Source organism: Strongylocentrotus purpuratus, unplaced genomic scaffold (assembly GCF_000002235.5).
Source record: "Strongylocentrotus purpuratus isolate Spur 01 unplaced genomic scaffold, Spur_5.0 spur5_scaffold_8, whole genome shotgun sequence".
Lineage (NCBI taxonomy): Eukaryota > Metazoa > Echinodermata > Echinoidea > Camarodonta > Strongylocentrotidae > Strongylocentrotus > Strongylocentrotus purpuratus.
In genome coordinates, this window is record NW_022145614.1 from 3,481,477 (window position 1) to 3,505,040 (window position 23,564).

Consider the following 23,564-nt stretch of genomic DNA (forward strand, 5'->3'; position numbering starts at 1 on the left):
TACCATACATTGTTCAGGCTACATTGCACAGAATCGTCCATCATCATTATCTCATATGGTTTCTTTTCAAGTTGGACACTCCTCTATTTTCCTCATAATCAAATTCTTCTTCAAGAAAAAGGAGTGAATAGGATGGAATAGTCCAGGACCATGTATGACAGCAAATTAGTTATTTTATTGATTATACTATCCACCATCCACTGACCCACCATACCCAGAGAGTAGCCCTCCAGTAAAACCAAATGATGCAAGTTTCCATTCCAGTACAGCCAATCAGAATCACTGATACTGCTCTAACTTAGTGGCAGATCAGGATTGGTCAATGTCACAGGACATCTGTTTGGATAAAGTTTTAATTCAATTATAAGCTTTTCAGTATGTCCCAACATTTCCAACTAGTGAATTTCCTTAAAGTCTTATTTACTATTACATGTGTTACATTCATGAAACACATATTTCAGATAAAGCACTGTATGTTTTAGATGATTCTTAAAAATGTTAATAAAAGAATGAATGAAACAAATAAATGAATGTTGCAACAAGGATGATGTATTCTCTGATGAGAGAGCATACAAATAGTACTCTGATATCATGTTCCTCAGTAAGTCTTCATCCTACGTTTTCAAGTTCCAATGTAAACCTGTAACTAGAATACAAGATTCTCATTCTCGCGCTTGATCACTTGTGATAGTCTATCCTGAAGATGGTCTTAGCTCGGCTACAAGATGGACCGACATACTTGTTTGGTACTTCATCAGTTCTAATGGTCTTGTGAGTGTCAGGGCCAGTTCTCCCATTCTCCTTCTTCTTCTATTTGTAGGAACAGGCTTGTGAAGAGAACCGTAAAGCCAACGTTCAGGACCAGGACTAACAGAATAAGGCCCTTGCTGGCAGACCAGGTCTAAAAGAGTGGAACAAAGAGAAAGAAGAGAGAGAGGGAGAAAAAGAACAAAATTAAAAAAAATTAATAAAGACGCACAATGCTATTTGACATAATTTAGCATAACAAAAGCATCTTTGTTACATAGTTTTTATCAACTTACAGCGATAAGCTGTAAATTTTACATTCCTAATAAGTGATTTATTCTCAATATGATTCATAAGATGTACTTTTTTAATATATTTTTTTAAAAAGTACAACATTTAAAGGTCATAATATCTTTCCATTAAAAAAAAAGTTTCATAAAAATATACTTTCTGCATGACATGACATATTTTACATCAATAATTTGATGCTGAACACCGTAGAAGTTCATCATTAAAGGTCAATAAACAATGTTCCCGATGTTAAATGAACTGTCATGCACATGGTTAAAATGTAACAAGATGGGTGCTTGTAGGCAGGTGTACAGTTATGGTGAGGCTGGAAAAACAGCTCTGTGATAAAACAATAGAGGTGAGAAAAGTGGGTGAAAATAATGAAAGAAATAATAATGGAAAGGTAGTGAGGTGAAAACAAATACAAATAAAGAGGGGGAGCAATATGAAAAGGGGTTAAATTAAAATAAGAGAAAATGAAACAGCAATCTTGATTTGATCCATTTAACCCTGCCATGACAATAAATCAGTATAATTTTTGTTAGTCAATTACATTACACATTTGTGGTATCATTAGAGGGTAAAAGGGAAAAGATATTTCAGACTTATTTCAGGAATGTCTACTTAAATATGAAATAAACTAAAAAGAAGAAAAAATAACTTGGGTTTTTGTTATAAAGGTCAGTCCATGCATTCAGTCTTAGACTTAAAACAGTTTTTGCTCTTCAAAAAAATTTTAGCCACCAAATGAAAAGAAGAAAGAATACTTCTTTCTCCTGTACATCAATTGGCATTCCATCGGGTGCCATGAAATAATTATGTACAATCAGCAATTTAGCAACAGTGCAAGTAAATTCAGAAATTGCAGTACTCTTTACAAACTCAATAGAGGGAAAGAATTTTACAGGAGTGCCAGAGATTATATTAACATGTTAAATGGGTCAACAGGTGTTCTGGAATTTATGGACTGTTGTATGTTCCTATGTCAATTTAAAGCATTGAACTAATATATAATGATTTAATGTAAACAGATTAGTTATCATATAACACGCTTTTAAAGAAAATATTGTTGCTTTATATTATATGAAAACACACTTATTTCAAAAGCACAATGATCCAAGGATGAAGGTGGTATATATTCAGTTAAAACATCTCTCTAGTTGTGATAAGTGTTGTCGATTGACAAATAATGCATCACCCCTGAAATTACCATAGAAACTGTACATATATAATTGTTTATATAAAGGTATATTTAACTTACATAAGTAAATATGTGCAGCATGCAACATCAAGCCCCCTTGCTCCTTTATCCAAAGTTTGCTTGCAATTTTCAGGATTCCTGCTCCTTTGTAACTTCTACTAGAGTACGCTATACCTCCAAGTAAAATGTTTCCTGGATCTTAATTGTGTAACTGATAAGAAGCCCAGCTCCTTCTGCATCAATGTATCCTCTATTTGTTCATCTATGGGAGTGCTCCTTAGAAACAATACGCAAAGTTTGTGTATATACAGATCATGCAAGGTGAAAGAGGCGCTACAATTCAAGGCCAAAGACGATTGCTGCAACTCGTTCAGGGCTTCAAAATAAATAAATTAAGGCCATGCTTCCTGTCATCATCACACCAACACAGACAAGCAGAAACTCAAGATGACTGAAGAAACAAGCAATATGTACATGTTTGTGTTTTGAGGACTAGAGGTAAGACCAGGACCAGGGCTAGGGCCAGCTGTCCCAGTTGCCTTCTTCTTCCATCTGTAAGAAGAGACTGGTGAATAGGACTGTGAAGCCTACGTTGAGCACCAGGACTAGAACGGTTAGACCTTTGCTTGCAGCCCAGTTCTGTAGTAAAGTAACAAGATGCAGAGTAAAGAGAAGAGAAATAAAGAATAAATATCAGTTGTTTGTTTATAACTAAACATCATGTTTTGTAACTTTGGCTACTACTACTAAATATATAATGAAATTCCTTTACTGGGGAGTTTCTCATTCGCAATCAGTCATTTAACAAATGCCAAATTGCACCATCTTCACACAGCTACAGGTACTGTTACTGAAGAATGAGACAAATATAGAAATGAATAGGTAACAAAACAAATTTCAATACACTGCCATTAGAAACAACACAGGCCGTTTTCATGGAAGTGAATTAAAATGGAGGAAACATCTGAAAAGCAACAATGAAGTGAAGGCTAAAGCAGGACCAAGGATGAGAGGTTGGTTTGTTTGAATAAAGAAAGTTAAGGAGTTTCCATGGTGATACGAGACAAAGTGAAACTTTGAGGATAGGTCTTGAAACTTGATCATTAGAAGACTGCAGACTGAAAAGGATAGATATATGTGATCAAAGTCATACATACGAGAGGGGAAAAACAGGACAGAGTCAAGGATAGGTAATAAGAAGTAAATAATATACCAAAGGGACCTCCAAAAATGAATGACAGAACAAGGTTAGAAAATTGAGCATGAAACATTTGTTAAAGACCACAGAATACCAGGGCTTAAGAACAAATAAAAGAGAATCTACAAAGAATGGTTATAGAGAAATAATTTAAATGACACCATGAAATCATAAAATATTATACAGATGATGAAATAAAGGTTCAACATAGGAATGAATAAACACAAAACGAAATGAATACAAAGAATGTTGCAACAAATATGGATGATGCACATAAAGAAGTAAGGATAAATATAACATAACAACGTAAGAAAAGATATTTGCTAGTTTGTAGAACTCAATCTTAAAATACCATGTCAGTTGTATTTGGATGGCTTTCTGTCACCCAACAAGATAATCAATAAAACTGGAATTACCTATATTTTAAATCATAAATAAAGTACAAATAGAAAATATTCAAACCTATCAATTATTTTTCAATAGTCCCAACTCAAGCTCCATTTAAGCATATTTCATTGACCAGTCTATATTTCAGAAATTCAGCCATTACCATGACACTATATTTTTATTTGCTGCCATCTGTTGGGCAGACAAATATCATTATTTCATATATATTGTGTTGAAGAAAAAGTCAGGTTCTGGTAAAGGTGGACAATTTGTCATCTTTTCATTCTTATCTAGATCAGTTTGGAAGAGAGTCATAATAGAAATGTTCCCATGAAAAGGATCGCTCTTTAAGTGCCCTCATATTCAAATTGTGATGAGAATAGCTGCAGGATTTGGACCAAACATTCATGCCACAAGATCAATCCAATATACCTATTTCTGTGTGAAGTGCATGTACTCTTTATCAAAATTTAGTAAATTTCTTATCAAATCAATGATTCAGAAACCTGACAGTATACACCAATTCCCATATGCTACATGATCAACTCGTATGTATTACATAATCAAGCTTTCCAAATTGCTTCTGGCCAGTTCTTTGACCAGAAACCAACTTTATCTGTAGAATATGATATATGTACAAAATGTATGGTGTGATCATATCTAAAACTGAATTACGATGATAATGCCATCTTGCAGATATGCAGCCTTTTAATTAAAAAAGAAATCATGCATATAATTCATTCAATAATTTAAGCGTAAAGATCATTCTATACAGCTAAATAGACGTGAGAGTCAGATAGCAAATGGATTTAAGAAATTCTGCTGCAATGGACCACTTCTTAAAAATTCAAACTCGTTTATTGCTCTGATTGCAGGAACATGAACGTGAATTTAAGAGCAATGCCAGCTTTACCACAACAAAGGACATAATATAACAGTTCTATGAGAAATACAAATATTATACAATTACCATTTTTGCAGAATGTACAACTAGAGCTCCCTCTCCATCTAGCTCTGGATCTCTGACATCATCCTCCTCTCCTTCTGGTTTAGGTTGGTACTTGATACCACACGTTGCTGGGAACCTCCCCTGGAACGTCCTGTAATGACCAGGAGGAGCAGCATCTACCTTGGTGGCTAGTTCAGTGATCTTAATCTTCTTCTTCTGCTTCAAGTGCTGCTGCTTTAGTTTCTCTGGATCCTCCTCTTCAACCATGTGGTCATGGAGGTATGGATCCTCGTCTTCCTTGTCAAACTTGTTGTCATACTTGTTATACGGTGTATCGTCGTCGTAGTAGTCGTCTCTGTAGTCTCTGTCGTTGTAGTGATCATAGCGGTCATGATGGTCACCATGACTACTGTGATAAGCATCATCCAAGCCCTCTTGTCTGGTGAGTTGTCTTCTTGGTGGTGCTTTCCTGTGATTGGATCTGATGGCTTCCCGTCTCAGTCGGTCAGAATCTGACGTTGTGCTGATCCCTGAATCAGGAGTGAGATCTGTCAAGGACCTGTCGCTGTAGTGCCTGTTCCTGTCCATATGGTATTCTCTACCATCAGGTCCATACCTCTCATCCATGCTATGGTATTCTCTCTGATGATACTCCCTCATACTGAGCATCCTTCTGTCCATTTGAGGACTGGAGTCTGAAGGGTTGCTCTGTTGAGAGTTGCCCATCCTGTCCAGGGTTCCCCGATGCCTCCTGGGAACTGGACTACCATCACAGAGGTTCCCTGTAGACCTAGCCTCTCTCATCTGACTGTCGTTCTGTGGACTGGCCCCACGACCATCCCATTCATTGGACAGTCCACTTGGAATGGAACGGTCGCTGGATTGAGATGAGGGATGGGAGCCCTCGCCACGTTCTGACCGGCTTCCAGATCGAGATTTGACGATAGTGCCTCTCATCCGATTCTTACGATCAAAGCCACCTAAGTGACGACCAAAGAAGCTCTTTTTCCTGTCCAGCTTGATGTCACCACCTTCCCCTGCTTAAACAAATAAAAAAAGACAGTGTTTAAACGTCTTGTAGTTTTTCTGAATTTGGTAGAACCCATCTTTTCTGGGATGCTAAATGTATAGACATACAGCGATTTCATATTTGTCATCTATTTCAATTTGGAGTAACCAATGGTTTCAAGGATGTTATGGCAACTAGTTCAATCATCTTCTTTCCATTTGTAACTAAGTAGAATTATTTATATTGACGTGAAATGATAATGGAATGAGAAATTTCTTAATTGTTAAATTCAAAGTTTTATTCAAGTTTACAAAATACTTGCATATTCTGACTTGCTTGAATGCATCTTATCATATCATACTTTATGAGATGTAAAACCATTTTTACATAATTTATAGAATGTGTTGAAGGTATATGGAAAAGCGTTTTATCCTGTTCAAAAGTTTAAGACAATCCTGCAATCATCAATTTTCATACTCTAAAATATACTGACAGATTATTTATAAAAAACACACAATATTCTACTGAGAACAATTTTATGGTTCCGTGTAAAATCATCACAGACCTTTATACGCTTGTATACTTCCCTAATACTTATCACATGCAATGATCTAGACTGGATATATACTCTCATACCAGCAAAGCTAATTCATGTGCAGTTTGCAAAGGATTGGCTTCTGCAATGTACAAGTAAATGTCACCATGCCTGCTAGATTTAATGATGACCTTGTATAAGTGGGCCAGGATTTGACAGTAGCATGTGACATTTGCTTTCGACAACGCTGACCTCAATCATGGGTGGAGAAAAGAATCTTACTTTAAGCACCTTCTTACCACACTCCCCGGCCCGCATACCACTGATAATCCATGTGATATTTATGGATATGAACTGACAGGGTTAACACTCTGCCTGCAGAAACCCTGATATGCCATTGATATTACACATGATATTCATTATTAGTACTGACAGTGTTATACCAATCACTGGAACAGTGCCATACAAGAGATCCAAGGAGAATAAGTAAATGAATTAAGAGAATAAAAATGATGTAGCATAAATGTACTAAATTCTTTAATAAACATGTCATCAAATACTATCATCTATGGCTTGTATAAAGAATTTTATATATTTATCAAAGCAAAGCAATAATATACATCTTGAAATATCAGTAAACATAATCAGTAGAGAAAACAATCTCAAGTTGCCAACAAAGCCACATGAAATCACATTAATACTACCAAGTTTCTATTTCAAGTCACAGAAAGAAGAAACACTCTGAATCCTCTTTAAATCTCTTTGTTGATATTTACTAGCTGAAGAAATGTTAACAAATATATAGATTTATAAAGTCAAAGTAGCACATGTACCAAAAATAGTTATTTGGTAGGAAAACCTAGAGTAAAAGAAGGCCTACACATATTACAGATAGAATCTGAAGTAGTAAATAACAGTGAGTGCCGAAGAAAGGAAAGTATTCTCAGGTGCACTTATAATTACAGCAACAGAGAAAACAAGGTAGAATAGAAACTAGCCAAGATAGTTAAGTCGGTTCACACATGAGGCAGTTAACCCATTCAATTATATCCCTTTGGTGAAGGGAAACCTTCCTTTGTACTACTAAGTGTTGTGGTTGTCTGCCCTCTAGAAGTCCCCTTTTTAGTTGTTGTCTGTTCAAGCCTGGATTTCAATCAACAGAACATGTTTTCACTATAATGTGTAAATTTACATCCCACTGACAGCAGTGGGAGGCAAGTGATAAATAACATTTGAATGTAAATTATTTATCATAGACTTGGTGAAGGTGATGTGATGACCTGGTGGCCGCAGTGGGATGTAAACCACAGGTAAACAATATGCAAATTATCCATCATTCCCCTGGTGGCAGCAGTGGGATGTAAATGACAGGTCAGGTAAACAATATGTAAATTATCCATCATTCACCTGGTGGCAGCAGTGGGATGTAAACGTAAAGTATCCTACTTTGATGTTTTTATAATATACAAGCAACAACATACAAGTACAATTGCACCTTTTACATGTAAAGAAGCAGTGTTGTAGGATATAAAACCAAAATGTTGTACACCTGTACTGCATATCTCATCTTATTTGGCAATGGAATATTTTGTGAGCTAGTTTACTGCTTCGTGTGAGAACAAACCGAAGTCAGCTGGGTGAACCCATATGTAGAGTACAAAAACAATTTTACTGTCTGTTTGAACACTTAAAGATAGAAAAGAAATGACACACACATTTATTGAAAGATAAGTTTATGTCTTTTATCAGATGAAGATGTGGACATGTTGAAGTACAATAGTGTTGTATGTGATCAATACTAAATGAAGCTATTAAACTTTCATGAAAAGTTTTCTATAAATTAAAAGAACATCTACACTCTTGCATGGCAGGAGGACACTGTAAATCTAATCACAGATCAATCATCAGCAATAAAATAAGATATGGAACATCTCAAGAAGATGTAGACTTATTGACTACAAACACTTCAGGAAAAAAAGAATTATTTCCATCTGATCTATAAAGGATATGTAAAATTTTCTATAAATTGAAAGAACATCTACGACATTTGCATGGCAGTAGAACATTGTTAATCTAGTCAGAGGTCATTCACTCATCATCAAAGAAAAAAAAATATGGAACATCTAAAGAAGATGTAGACTTATTGAAGCACAAAAATTTAAGAAAAAAGTGAGTTTTCTTCCCATCTGACCTATAAAGGATCTAATGAAATAATGGATTTTTATCAAGAGAGTGCTATCTCTGATGAGGATGAAAAGTATATGACTAAAAAAAAAAAAAAAAAAAAAAAATTACAAAGCAGTGGTACCTTTACATCCAAATTAAGAAAGTGGGAGGGGTAAGTAAATATACACATTTTTGTCATGTCAGTTTTTTGTTGTTGATTATTTTAAAAACTGGAATATGTTTTGGCATTATATGATTGACAAGTGATGGTAAATGTGCACAGCCTTTACATTACAAAAAATGTATGTCATGTCTTTATTCATCAGTACCAAGGATATTTTGAGATGAGTTTTTCATAAAAACATGATCTTTGCCGGTTTTATTCACCTCTTAATGGGATAATAAAATATAATTTACATACATTTCCAACTGTAACTTGTAGTTACCTAAATAATGTATGAAAAGTCATGGATAATAAATCTTTTTCTTCATTGTAAAGGTCAGTCTGGAGGCACATCCGAGTTCAGAAATGCCCGAAAGACGCCTTGATAAGTGAAGGCTAGCATGGCAAGTTAATACAATTATAGACTGGAGTTTGTTTTTGTAGGAAGATTACATGGGAGACATGTGTTGGCTGATGGCGGACATGTGTGGTAATAAACACTAGAGGGAGTCTTTGTAATGAAAACATTTAGGTTCATGAGACTGATAAGGGTACCCCAACTCTCATTCACATATGGCAAACAATCCAAATATTACCAGGCCATAATGTCACTGGGTACGTACATTTATCCATGGTCGATCACAATATCTAAACAAATTATAACAAAAAAATATGATTCCATTTTTAAAACAATGCCTGGGTCAAATATCCAAAATTATCCAAGACATAAATGTTTTTGCTCCTACGATATATTTGTCTACACAGCTGTTCTAGCTTTAACTTGTCTCTATATATCGGTTTATGTTTTAATTGGCAAACATGAGCACGAGTGATGATCAGAGACATAAGCAATAAAATTCTCTGAAATTAGAATTTCAATTCAATATATGTGGGCTTGAAAATCTGCTTTAATAGCCTTTAACACTTATTCTCTGCTTAATTTTGTAAAAGCTGATAGAACATTATAAGTGAATTGTAGGTTCAGATATACTTTACCTTTGAGAGATATTTGTAACCCAATCAGTCACACAACATCTATTATCTGCTTAAAATAAAGACCAATATAAATCCCATGAAGATGAGCTAAAGCAAGAATTTAAGCAATTGTGTTGTTCTCTCACAAGTGACTAAAAACAACTGAGAAGAGAATGAACATCTACTCAATAAACAACTTCAGCTTTTAACAACACAACTTGGAAATCCTTGCTACCTCAACATTACCACTTAATATGACGGATGAAATCTCTAGTACCACTGGTAGAACAAACAGGAAAGAATATGACCAAAATGGATGTTCTGTCCATTGGCAATTCACATGTTCCTCTTATAATATAATGTATCTGTAGCGCATAATAATATTTGGTTGCCATAGTAACTGCTCTGATCTCTCCCCTTCCTCCTGCAGACTCATTTACGTTGTCTTGCTTGGAATAATGAGGGCAATGACATGGCCCAGGTGCTTGTTCTAAATGCTACGAGTGATGGGAATAAATCTAATCTCAACTCAAATGGCATATGGAAATGTCAGAGAGTGAGCAGGGTAGACTAGCTTATAGTAATTTCATTTGCATTGAGCTCACTTTAATGCAACAACATGCATATAGATGTTTGAGGAGGAGGGATTTTATACAAATGTACCATTTGACATTTTCAAATAAAATATGAAATTACTTGATTTCGGCATAAATTTTCCCTAAAATTTGACATTTCAAGCAAAACAAAATCTACATTCTCTGTTTTCCGATTTATTTATTAAACATATCAAGACAAAAAAAAAAATGATCTACCAATTTCCATGTCAGACACTATGCTACTGATCGAATAGCATATCAAATAGCATAACCCCAGAAATACACAAATCTATACTCTATACTCTCGTCACGTCAAGTTATACTTCCAGTTATAGTTCCTAGCGGACCTTTCGGAAGAGACGAACACAAGGTACAAGGTACTGACATGTATGAAACAGTACCCAAAATCTTAGTTTAATGGTGTACCTTCAGGAGTTAGGGATGGCAATCTAAAGGTAAAGAAAGAAGAATCTGAAGTAGGAGAGAAAGATGCATTCACTAAAGATTTTTAAAAAAGAGAAAGAAGAGTGAGACTTCTTTATACAAAATACATAACACAGAAATAAATGATAGAGAGAGAGAAAGAAAGAAAGGGAGAAAGAAATAATGATAATAAAAAGGCAGGGGCTAGAAACTTGTATGAATATTGCAGAATTACAGTTTGTGTATGTTATTGCAACCTAACATCATCTCATCTTTTGGAGCCAGAAGGGTTTTAACTCTTAGTAAAATATGGAGTTAACGCCTTCTGGTTCCAAACAGATGTCATGTGGGGAAGTTTGCTTCAAAGTTTAGTAGAGATTCTAGGATGTAAATAGGCATGTATGAGAGTGCAGGGAGCTGGATTGTATTTAGGATTGAAGATAGAGGGGGTGGACGACCTACCTCCACGACCCCCTCCTCCAACATCATCTTCTCCATCATCCCTTCCACTACTAACACCAACACCACCACCAGGCACCTGTATCCTGACACCCATCTTCCTGGTAGCCATTCCGTCTGATGCTAGAAGATATAAGGTGAGTATCTCATTTATCAAACATCTCTTCAATACTAGCTAAGATCAGCTAATCATTGCACACCATGCACGCAGGTGAAGTGGTGCCTTGCCTGCTCAACAAACTTTGCTCAAAACCAGGAAAAGAACTGCATCTCTTGTAATTAACCACACTGCATACAAACTGCATGGAAATATTACTTGGCTCTGAATTATATCTTCTTCAACCTTATTACAAAGATTATTTTCTTTCTCAGATGATTGAAAAGTATCCCACATTTAGTGGCACAGACATGCATAGTTATCTGTTTTAGAGGGCGATGATCAAGTCATCCTCCCCAGGATTCCATAAATAATGCCTGCTGAAATCAGAGAATGGATATGCAATTTTATTTACTTTGAACAAATATAGAGTAAACAGCCATTGTTATAATTTGTTTTCATTATATTGCAGTTTATTTGGAAAATTTGGAGCCAGAATGCAATAACATTCTAAATTCATGACCATGCAATTTGAATTACAATGGGTACTACCTGACCGACTGACTGAGTGAAGGATATACTTACATTTGAATCTAGGAATCTAAAACTCAACAAACCATGCACATCACACCAATACGGCTTTCAGATATTACCAAGGAAAGAAGAACAGCAGCAAAGTGAACAGATACCTACTATCTCTCACCAGCAGGGGCATAAAGTCTGAAACTGCAAGAAGAATATTCACAACACACTATTACCTTACCGATCCATGCACAGGAAATGTGCTAAACTCACACCAACCAGCAGACTATGTTAGAGGTAGCTAGTGCTTTCAAAATCCTGCTAAAACCGGTGAAACTTACAGTGCCTCGATCCAACCATACTAATTAGGTTACTTTGCATGCAAACTGGAGATAATCATCTATATATCATTTGGATTATGTGTAAGCCACACTCTCGATTGGTTATGTGTGCAGCAGTGATTTACATTTGAGAACAATAAAGTATCATATAATATCAAGTGTCACAGAAAGAAGAAAATCGTTACCCTAGGATAATGCGTGTGTGAATGTGTGTGTGTGGGTGTGTGTGTCGTGTGTGTAGTCTGCGACTCAAAAAGAGGAAAGATGAATAGCTACTTCCAAATTCAATTACTGCACCAAATATCATGAACTTTGTATATGACAATCTCACAAATTTCTTTTTATTCATAAAGCAGTTTTACCTTACCACTGAGCAGTAATGAAGAGCAATATTGGGTAAGATATATACATGTATTAGGGTATTCTAAAAAGATGGATTTTTATTTTGTGTAGCATGTACGGTACCATTAATCAGACACAAAGAATTGTGCCTTTTATGCAAGATTACTTAGTTTACTGCAATATAAATGAAATATTATTATCAAATTGACACTGCTATAATAAAATTAATGTCTGCTTTCATCTCAAGAAATGTGGCAAATGTTTTCATCATGCTTTGCTCAATTATTTAATTGAGCAATTTAGGCAGCAACAGGCATCACCCACAATGCAATTCAAGTTCATATTATCAAGGGAGTTCACTACCGTTAGTTCAAAATAACGTCTAATTATGCGGAGTATCCCACACAACCTTTACAGTAAGTTTAGATTGTACAGAATGCTAATGTACAGTATCAAGTTTACTTCTTACAATAGAACGCTAGTTTCCATGACGACCAAGATATATTGGGAGAGTAGGACAGAGGTAATTCTAAACTAGGAAACAGAGTGATGCACTAGAGGATAGGTTCTATTATTGTACAAGATATAACACAAAGTAAAGAAGGATACTGCTTCCCGATGTTTGCTAGGTGCCTCTGATAGAGTCCCAATAAATCATGCGTTAAATAAATCATTATGCACATTTATTTCAACATCTAAAATTATGTCCATTTTAAGGAGAGAAAAATTGGACTCCAGAAGAATGATTAGGCCTACTATGAAGGCCTATTTGCAGGTCCATTTAGTTTATTATTACTTCTTCTTCAGTACATGTCAACAGACTTGTTAGTCCATTTACTAATTAAAATCTAGAAGCTAATTCCTTCTACAAGGCATCTTATAATTCACCAACTGATATATTTAAATGTTTGATGTTTAAAGGGATGCAAAAAAAAATGGAATGTTTCTGAATGATTAGTCACTAATTCAAACAGAATCTCTTATATACACAACGGAATGGCTAATATTAGCAGAAATAGAAAAGGTTTCAAATACTTAGTTTCAAAGCAGTGATTGGCAACAATATGAAAAATAGTACCAGATTACTGTAGAATAATGGAAACTGTCTTTAAGTGTGTTATTATCATTAATTGCAACTTTTCTTGAACTGATAAGCCATATAACACAGGAGAGATAAATATACAGTGATCTTCGTTTTTGATGACTGGAAGAACTATACATGTTATTAGTTGATTATCAATCACATACATTATCATGCCATATTCACGGGATGATGAGGATGGTGCATTTGTATATATATATAAACATATGTGAACTACAGAGCTTTAAAGCACATTTGTCATTTATTTAATCACATCGCTGTGTCTGTGTCTGCAACAATATATACCTAGTCTTTTTTTATATAGACATAACTGACTAAATATTGACAAATTTAGACATTACTATATCAATAATTGATATAAATATATTTTTCTCTCACAATGTTTTTTGTTTGAGTGATTCAAACATAGAAGTGAGACTTTGATGTAAAGCTAAATCCAAACCCTATTAATCCAAGTTTGATTTTCATCTTTGTCCAAAGATGGACGATCAAGAATATCTGCCTGCAACACTGACTAGCGAGGGAGCTGCACTTGTTTCTGCCATGTTTGGCATCATTCTTAGCATGCGCCGGCAAGAAGGATATCCGTCATGTAACCAAGATCAAGTTCTATTTGCGTGAATCTTGTTTTTCAACGTCAAGCCGCGGGTAATTGCTTGTCACAGTTGGCTAAGGCCCCATCTCTGCGTCCTACCCCCTCAATCTCTCTCTCTCTCTCTCCCTTTTCTCTTTCGCTCTCTCTCTCTCTCTCTTGCTCTCTACATTTTGTTTTGTTTTTATTCTTCTTTCCCCTCTTCTTCTCCTCTCTTATATACATCATGTCCTTCTTTGATATATAATCACATTCTTTCTATTGAAAGTAGCAATTTCTTTGATACCTTATCCCATAAAAAAAATAGTATTAGGCTTGATCTCTGTATTCATTGATAAATTAAGGTATCATTTCTTAGAAATGTTTTCTCTCAATTCAATTAAGATTCAATATCTCTATACCTGCTTTTGGTTTTCATTCTTTGATGCTGTAAGTTCTGAAAGATATTTTTTAAGTTTGTTTAATCTCCCTTTATTTTGTATACATTAAAGCATTCCTTTAATTTACAACTATGTCTTACCTTTCATTAACTTTCCTTTCTTATTGTCCTATTGCAGTGCTTCATTCTCTATTGAATTGTCTATACATCGTCCCTATTTTCACGAAGTGACGGTAGTGAGGAAAATCGTAACGCAAAGTGAATGCAATTTTTTTTCACTACCGTCACTTCGTGAAAACAGCGACGACATGTATTGTATTGCATATATACCTTAAAACATCAGCCCCTCAAGGTATACTCTCTCTCTCTCTCCCTCTTGTCCACATCTCTCCCTCTCTCTACGCCACCCCTTCCTGTCCCCCATCTCCCCCTCTCTCTCACACTCTCTCTGACTCTATCTCCCCCTCTCTCACTCTCTATCTCTCTCTCTCTGACTCTATCTCTGTCTCTCTCTCTCTATCTCTGTCTGTGTCTCTCTGTGTATCTGTCCCTCTGTCTCTGCCTCTCTCTGTTTCTATTTGTGGTTATTAGTGCCCCAAGCATAAAGAGCTGAAAACACATGATGCTAAATTTGTCACTTTTTGTGTTGTTTTTCTGATCTTCTGACAAGATAACTAACCTGACATTTACATACATCCTCATAGTACTTTAAAGTAAAAGGTAAGAAAGGCATGGTTGGTTATTAAAACCAGAAATCTTCATCCTCAAGGCTCTGGTATTATACATAAAGTGATCCCTTAACATAGGGCTGAAATAGAGTAGCTCATTCTAAAAATATCATGAAATCCAGGTTCATTAGAATGATCTTTGAAGGAACTACATCAAGCTCTGACATATTTACATGTAACCTACATTCTCATTACCGAAGACTATATTTTCGAAGCGATTTAGACCTACAGGATGAGGCTAAATATAGCAGTTTCTCCGGTAGAAAACATTCTATTTTAAGCAACATCTTTCTGTAACTGTCCATAATTAGGAGATTGCTTTAAGATGTTTCAAAGATTTCTTTTGAAGAACAGAGGAGTTTATAAAGTAGTTGCAATACATACACACAAGTGACAAAACCCCAAAGCTTTTTTTTTTGTGAATTGAGGATTAGATGACAATATTGACACTCATGCTATATTTTTTTTTTACAAAACATCTGTTTGGAGCCAGAAGGGCATTAACTCTGTTTTAAATGATATGACTTTATGCCCTCCTGGATCAAAAAAGATGATTTAATATCTTAGACCTATATCCAACTTTGCTTTTTGAGTAAATTGATGTTCCGTAACAAAGCTTAATACACAAAATCACATCATACCAACAATGCTACAACAAGCAATTTATAAACAATCCATGTCACACATCCCGCCACCATATTATTAAATACTTTTATTTCATTTCTTAGTTCTGTACACAACCCTATATTTGCTGGTTTTCCATTCATACCTGCATCTTTGTTTGTCTGATTCTTTTTTCATCATTTGCTTCTTTTGAATCAAACTCATGACATTATATAAAACAAGATTAAAATGTGCAATATTGAGAATCCTTCTAAATGCCAATACCATCATGCAGCGTTTGCAAAGTGCTCTGCATTTATCAAACAGTTCCACTAACCATAATACATGGGTGAGTAAATGAGTGATGGAGTGAAAGAGCTGGAGAAGAAAAATGCAATGAAAGTCTAACACATTATGCCTTTTCATCTGGTCATAAACAACAATTATTAAGAGAGCGTTTGTGACTCCTGGCAGAATAGACAAAGCTGGAAGAAAGAGTGTTTATCCCCTGGCATTCATCAAGACGTAAAAAGATTACACAATCGTGAACGAAAGCTTTTACTTTAGCAAGGCCCCTTGCTTACTTATGTATGCGGAGCCGAGATCTGCATTGCCTACGTGACTAGCGAATTGTTATGCTTCAGGGCATGCAACAAGTATTCTGTGTGAATCAGCCTCAGAGATAAGAAATATTGAGAGAGAAATAGAGAGAGAGAGAGAGAGAGAGAGAGAGAGAGAGAGAGAGAGGGAGAGGGAGAGATAAAAGAGATATGTTTGAGAGAAATGAAGGAAGAGAATTGAGATGGAGAGAAACAGTAAAATGAAAATATGAAGAGAAAGATAGAGAGTGGAAGAGAAAGAATGAAAGACAGTGAAAGACATAGAGACACAATTATTGAGAAATAGCACAAGTAAATGAGAGTGCATGAGAGAAAAGAAACAAGTTTGATCAAGACACAGAGAAAGAGAGACAGAGACAGAGAAAGAGGGAGAGAGAGAGAGAGAGAGAACCAGAGGAACAGAGATAGAGACAGACAAAAGGGAAAGAGAGAGATATATATATATAGAGAGAGAGATAGACACAGAGATAGAAAGAGAGAGGGAGAGAGGGAGAGTGGGTGTCAACAACTGAAAATATAGAGACAGAGAGGGCAGGGAGGGCAGAGAAAAAAGACTGGGGTAGGGAGAGAGACAGAGCTATAGGGGAAATTCTGAAGAAGAAAAAAGAATTATCGTGAGCTGTGCAGTAGAGAGTTAGATAATGGATCGTCTTACCGTAGTCATTCATCATGGACATGCCTGAAAAAATACAAAATTTGGTTAGTATTCCTTGGTTAAGAACACAAGGCATTAGCAGCACGTCATCGACTCATGCGCAATCAACCAACAACTCATACATGTATCATCATCCATATATCATTAACCAGAGGTACATTTCATTGGCAGCTGTTATAAACATTGCACATTACTTGCACTGAAACAGAATTGTCCTTTAAAACCTCTGCCTCTCTGAAGGCAAAACATGTTTCATAGTGCTGCCAATTAAGTCCTCTTAGAGATTTGTTTACAGTGTTATCTCCACTACAAGACAAACAAATCAATCCTAACAGTTTCTTTTGTTAACTACTTGGTTGATTAGCACTTGTATATTATCTACTTAGAGCCAGAAGGATGTTAACTATATGTTAGGGTATCTGAGCTAACACCCTTCTGTTTCCAAACAGATGATATGCTGTATATATATGTGCACAGAGGAATATTTTTCTTTATATTACGTTGATAATCACTACATACAGAAACATCGGTATTTATAATGAAGCTTGATGTTTAAGGCAGCAAACATTTGAAATAACGACTGTCATATTAAACATTATTAAGAAATATCTTGACAATATTGAAACTAAGAGTAAAAATAACTCTTATGCCTCCCCCTTTCACTGATATAAGAACAAAACAATAGCGTAGTCATTCATTTAAAGACTTTGTAGTGTGGTTGGAGATAAAAACTGAAACTGTGACATTACTTACAGGTCTAATTCATTCAAGGCAAGTTATTTGGGTAATATGACTGCAGACAGAAATTACTTTGATCAAAGGAGATCAGCAATTGAAATATAAGATAACATACTTTTTTTTTGGGGGGGGGGGTCATAATTCACAATTCACTCCCACAGTTTGATGTTTGTTCAAATTTATCTACACAAATCCACTTCTAAAAAAAAAATTCTTTTACTAAAATAATTCACTCTGTGGTTTGCTACTACACAAAAAGTGCCAAGTCAATACCTGTTAATAATAAAACATATCTGGATGGAATAAAAGGTGATAGCATTCAATTTTTGTTAATATTAGTTCAGGAAGAAAACAATAATAACATAAGGTTACAAGCACCCTTATAACACAGTGAGATGGGTGAAAATGTGAAAAGTTGTGGGTTCATAGTTGCTAATGAAATTGGATAAAATGATGTTCACTTCTAATCTCATGAAAACTGCAACAAACAAAAAAAACGCAGAACTGCAAGAAACAACAGCAGAACAGCAAACCAAGTCAATTGCCAAATTAAACAGATAATATATACAATTCATGAAAGACTTTTTACAGAAAATTTCAAATGGCTGGAAATATAAACAAATAAAGATATTTAGAATCATCAAGTGAAGTATAAATATTAGGATCTTATTGCTATCCCCTGCATGGGACTGTTATAAAGTATAACTGAGGCGAAACCATACTATCATACATCAAATTACTGAAATTGGAAACCATTTTCTCATTAGGCACGCAAAATGCCATGCAAATGAAATGAATCATTTTGAAATTGAAGCTAAATCTGGAGAGCTTTCTATGGATTGACATTGTTTGTCTGTCACAATCAATCCACAAAAACAATTCTAATAGAGCATCCTTGTAAATCAAAAGGATGAAATGTCAGAGGATGATGAGGCGGTTAGTTGCAGTGGTTTGGTATTTAGCGTTTAACCACTATGTATTCAGGTTTGAGTCTGATAAGAGAAGTATCCCACTCCTGACATCATTTAAAGTCAAGCTTCCACATTAAGTGGATAGGATCAGGATTTGAAGGATGATGCCTGTCCCCTCCGGTGCTGATTGTGCACCTTTTTTTGTGCTTATGATAATGAACGCACAATGTACGCATCTAGATCAGGACAGAAAATAAACAGTCACAGATGCAATGGTCAAGTGGAGACCTGGATTTGAAATGCGTAAAACCAAATGGTGACCTCCTTTCTAATTTCTTCTGAATGGCTCTCAAAAAAAATTGATATCCCAAGGGACAAACCTGTGACTTCAATTTTAATGGTTATTTCCCCACTTCTTAGAGAGACCTTACACATATATGAATCAATAAACTACGAATTCTATTCTCATGTTTTAATTTCAAATCCCTTAATAATCAAATCAAATAGGAGAGCATTCCAATTTAATCACTCAATAATAAAGTCCAACATTTCCTTCTTTCTGAAAAATCACACAATTCATGAAAACTGAAAGTTTTTTTAGGAATATGAGAACAATATCTTCAAGTACAGCCATTTTATAAGTACAAGTTTTTTCTATCCTTAGTCAAAGTCGATTTGTAAATGATTATATTGACAGGATAGTTTGGGGTGTTCTAATTCAGCTCTCAATCCCTTCTGATTATCTCCATGTAATTGGGTCAACCAATAAACAACGCCTACTAATGAGCTTACAATACAGGGTACTGACTATCAACAAGTCCAGGGAAGGTTGACCGTCATGGCCTATGGACAAAATGTATAGTTGATTTGATTAGTATTGCTTTGATTTGAATTGATTTAAATTTGATTTGAATGAGGATATACATACCTCTTGGTGGTAATGTTGAAGCAAGATCTTTGGCCCTAGCCCTAGCCTTGATAGACTCCTCCCGAGCTTCCGATGCTTCTACATCAGACATCTCAGCCTTCTCCTTGGCATATGCAGCCCTATGACCAGAGAAAACAAACATACAAGACCATGAAGCATATACCAGTCAAAAACAGAAAATCAATAAGGTAATAAAACCTCAAACTGTTCAATTTTCATTTTTACATAATCGGTGCATCAATGGCCTTCCTTATGCAGATTGCAAGTTGCATTATTTTTCAGATATGCAATTATATGAGTTTTAATATCAGAATACCACCTGAGTCTTTAGCTATGGGGGAAGAAGTCACCAGAATATTCAGTTAGAGGGTTTTATCACTCTCATCACCAAAAAACACACTACTATACAGACAAGGTTCTAGATGTAAGGAAAGGCTATCATTAATGCTTAGACAGCAGAAGATTTATATTTAATATAATGAATAATTAATTCTTTGCTTTTCAATATAAAAATAATAATGGTGAGTTCTTGTATAGTGCCTGTTAGACTTGACACTTCTGACACTCCATAATTATACATGTTTTCAGCCCAATGAATGAATAACCTGTTTAAATAATCTTGAAGAGTATCCCATTCAGAGTATAAAATGAATTTTGAAAGCTTTTACGCCTGTTAGTTAAAATTGAAATTTGTATTTCTTATTATCATTCTTTCTTTGTCAAACATGAAACCTTGAATATTTCAGTGCTTCTTTTTTCTTGGCTTTGAAAACTGTTGGTGAATTGAAAAGGCACTTTGGCATCTCTTTATTTAAACAAATAAATGCTCACAAACCAAAAAGGGAAACAATAAAAATATGCTGTCCAGACATAACATTTTGTGTGATACATGTTTGTAAAGTTAGATGTACTGAAAACTTTCTTGGCTAAAATGGCTCCTATAAAACATGGAATATAAAGGTGGTGTGCCCTTTAAAAGGTTTCATGACACCCAGTCCGTGGGAAGTTACTATGAAAGGTCAAACTTTAGAATGATGACCTTTCATCAGGTAACCAGTCGATTTCACCCAAAACAACTCAACAGAACTGCAATCTTTGCCATTGACTGCGAAGTAAGACAGAGTCATAATTTCACTATAATGAAATCTGATCAATTCTTACATTCTGCATCAACAGCAATAAAAATGGAAACTATGAGGCTTGACTATACCACAGTAGAAAGAATTAAAACATTCAACAATTCCAATTGCTGCATAACTTACAATATATATATATATATGTTTAAGTGGCAATAGTGACCAAAGCTGAATGCAAAATTCAAACGAACAAATATTCTCACCATAGCAGCAAATATGTATAAAGGCCTTCATAGGCTATTCAAACATTCAATATTTACCACATGAAAGCAATAAAGGAATCCTGAAAATAACACGAACATATGAAATAATAATAAGAGGCTGAATTTTCTTAGAAACCATGCTGTCCTCCGAGTCTCATTGTCGTTGCATATAAAGGAGCATCAATATGCCATATTTTACTTTGACCCTGATACAAAACACCACTGGGAGTGCATGGAGATGGGCATCAGATCCAGACTGACCTTAAAGGGCAATTGACAATATGTTCACTAATATATATTTTATGTTCGTTGAATTGAGAATTCATCTAATGGTCATGCCTGAAAAGGTAGATTCAAAGGCTACAACATACAAATGAATTAATATTTCATGTGTTTAAACACAGCCTTGCAATATTCTCTCACTTGCATCCTGTTGAGAACCTGTTGATTCGTTTAATCTTTAATGAGAATATGTGTACATATAAATATATATATATATATATATATATATATATATATATATATATATATATATAAAATCTATAGTGGTGATACATACAGTATGGTAACTTAAATATGTATGCACAATTACATGTTGGGGTGGAGCAAAAGCTGAACTATGCTAGTGTTACAAAATCATATATATCTTCACACACTGGCCAATGACACACAGGCTCTTTCATGCAAGAAAATATAATTTGGTCCCTATGAATATACAACCTCAACTCAAAGTCATATATCACATTTCAGTCATATTTTAAATCTGAAGGGATGTTACCTGATATCTTTAAGAGCTCCATAGGAAAGAGATTCTAGAGTATATACTGTAATCTTCATAAAGCATTGCCCCTGGGAAGGTTTTCCCAGGGTTTTTTCAGAAGAAATCCATTTCCATTCTGGATTCCTAGATATATACATTCCAAGGTCTGTTCCCTCGTATTAAAGCTTTCTCATCTTCCTTCCTTTGCCTAGAATAATACAACCTCATCTCAACACTGAGCAAAGCCACAACACAACGAGATTCTTTCATCTTGCTTGAATGCCAAATATACTTACTTCTGACACCATCCATAGAAATGAAAAGATCTTTGAGTAATGCATTCACAATTCACTCTTTGTATTTTAAGAGATGGAGAATCCATACATGATTTTTATTCTTCAAATTGAGAAGAAGAGACATGAAAGGCACTGTATCATTCTAATCGATTAGCTGAACTTCTTACAAAACCAAAGAACTTTTCAGCTCAACCTTCCACAAAAATTATAATTTGATATATGAACTCAATCATTGCACTGCCTAATACTCATAGAGAAACAAAATTCTGATTTTGAAATTCAAACTTGAGCCACATGTATGATTCATTAATTAATATCTGTATCAGAATGCCAACCCCTGGACAATCATCCCTAGATATCTACCCTCATAGGAAAACCATAGGCTTGAATTGATTGCCTTGTGTTATTACAACTACCCATAGGATAGTCATTTTCCTAGGGGTAATTTTCTTCTTTTGTTTGGCTGGGGGAAAATATCAATGCGGTTACTTTCTTTTCCTTACAGGTGATTGTCTAGCTAGGCATGACAGTTCCGGTGTTAGTTTCCTAGAATCTAAAATCTGATAAAGGTTCAACTGAATAATAGGTTCACATCTTACCTAGATATTGCCAGGTCAGCCTTAGCTCTGGCAAGGTTAGCAGCCTGTCCGGCTAACTCCACAGCATGCTCTACCCGCTCACTTATCTTTTTTGATCCAATAACAAAGAGTTTCTTTTTTCCTGATGCAACTAACAAATTCTGTTTCCATTTTCCTTCCTCCTTCTGGCCATTGGGGTATATCAATGAGCCGTAGCCGTGTCTCTTATTGTTGTGCCACTCTCCTGCGTAATGATAGCCATCGGATCTTTGACTTGTACCATAGCCAGCCCTCTTGTCTTGCTTCCACTCCCCCATGTACACCTCCGTCACATCGTGTGAAGCCTCCTCTTCATGCATGTGACCCATGTCACTCTCAAAACACGATGATTGCACAGAACTGGTGCTCATAGTACTTTCATTACTCTTTAGTGAGTCTTGGTGTTTAAGGTTGTGTCTTAGAGAAGCCACACTGCCCCCACTTTCTACCAAAGAATCCCTGTTTTTGTTTTTGTCTTTCCTACGCTTGCTCCTAAACCCACCCATGAGTGTCCTACTCCTGCGTGAGGTCTCGTTCCGCCTCAGTGTGGCACTTTTGTTGCTTTCCAAATCCGAGGTGCAGTCGTCGGAAACGTCCATTGCGAACCCTCCCCGCTGCCCAAAGTTTTCTGGCGAGCTCGCGATGGAACCGTTTTCGTGCTCGCTCCGTAACGACGTGAGGGATGTTCGCAATGATGGTCTAACGATGGAAGCCATGCCATACGGAACGCTGTTTCTGATTCCGTAGCCATGCCGCATGCCACCTGTCCACTGTCCTTGGTATATACCTGCAATACAAAATCAAAGGAATTCTTTATCAGACCATTCAGTGTAAAAGCAAAAAATACATGTACATACCTACATGACCCTTCATGGTATTAAACTATACACTCTAA

The 23,564-nt window shown here is 35.6% G+C and overlaps 1 protein-coding gene across 2 annotated transcripts; it reads right to left on the bottom strand.

Annotated features, from left to right (window-relative positions):
- Positions 1–261: 261 nt before the first annotated feature.
- LOC576291 (junctophilin-1) lies at positions 262–23,452 on the bottom strand. 2 transcript variants are annotated; one of them, XR_004062280.1, is made up of 5 exons: positions 22,652–23,452; positions 19,658–19,776; positions 4,795–5,810; positions 2,300–2,878; positions 262–901 (listed from the first exon to the last, which is right to left on the bottom strand). XR_004062280.1 is itself a non-coding variant. In XM_030975732.1 (5 exons), exons 1-4 carry the CDS (start codon positions 23,425–23,427, stop codon positions 2,756–2,758), a joined length of 2,034 nt encoding a protein of 677 aa, XP_030831592.1. In that variant the 5' UTR covers positions 23,428–23,452; the 3' UTR covers positions 262–901; positions 2,714–2,755. The 2 variants fall into 2 exon arrangements, 1 of the variants encoding a protein (XP_030831592.1); XM_030975732.1 differs by having other exon boundaries at positions 2,714–2,878.
- Positions 23,453–23,564: the final 112 nt, after the last annotated feature.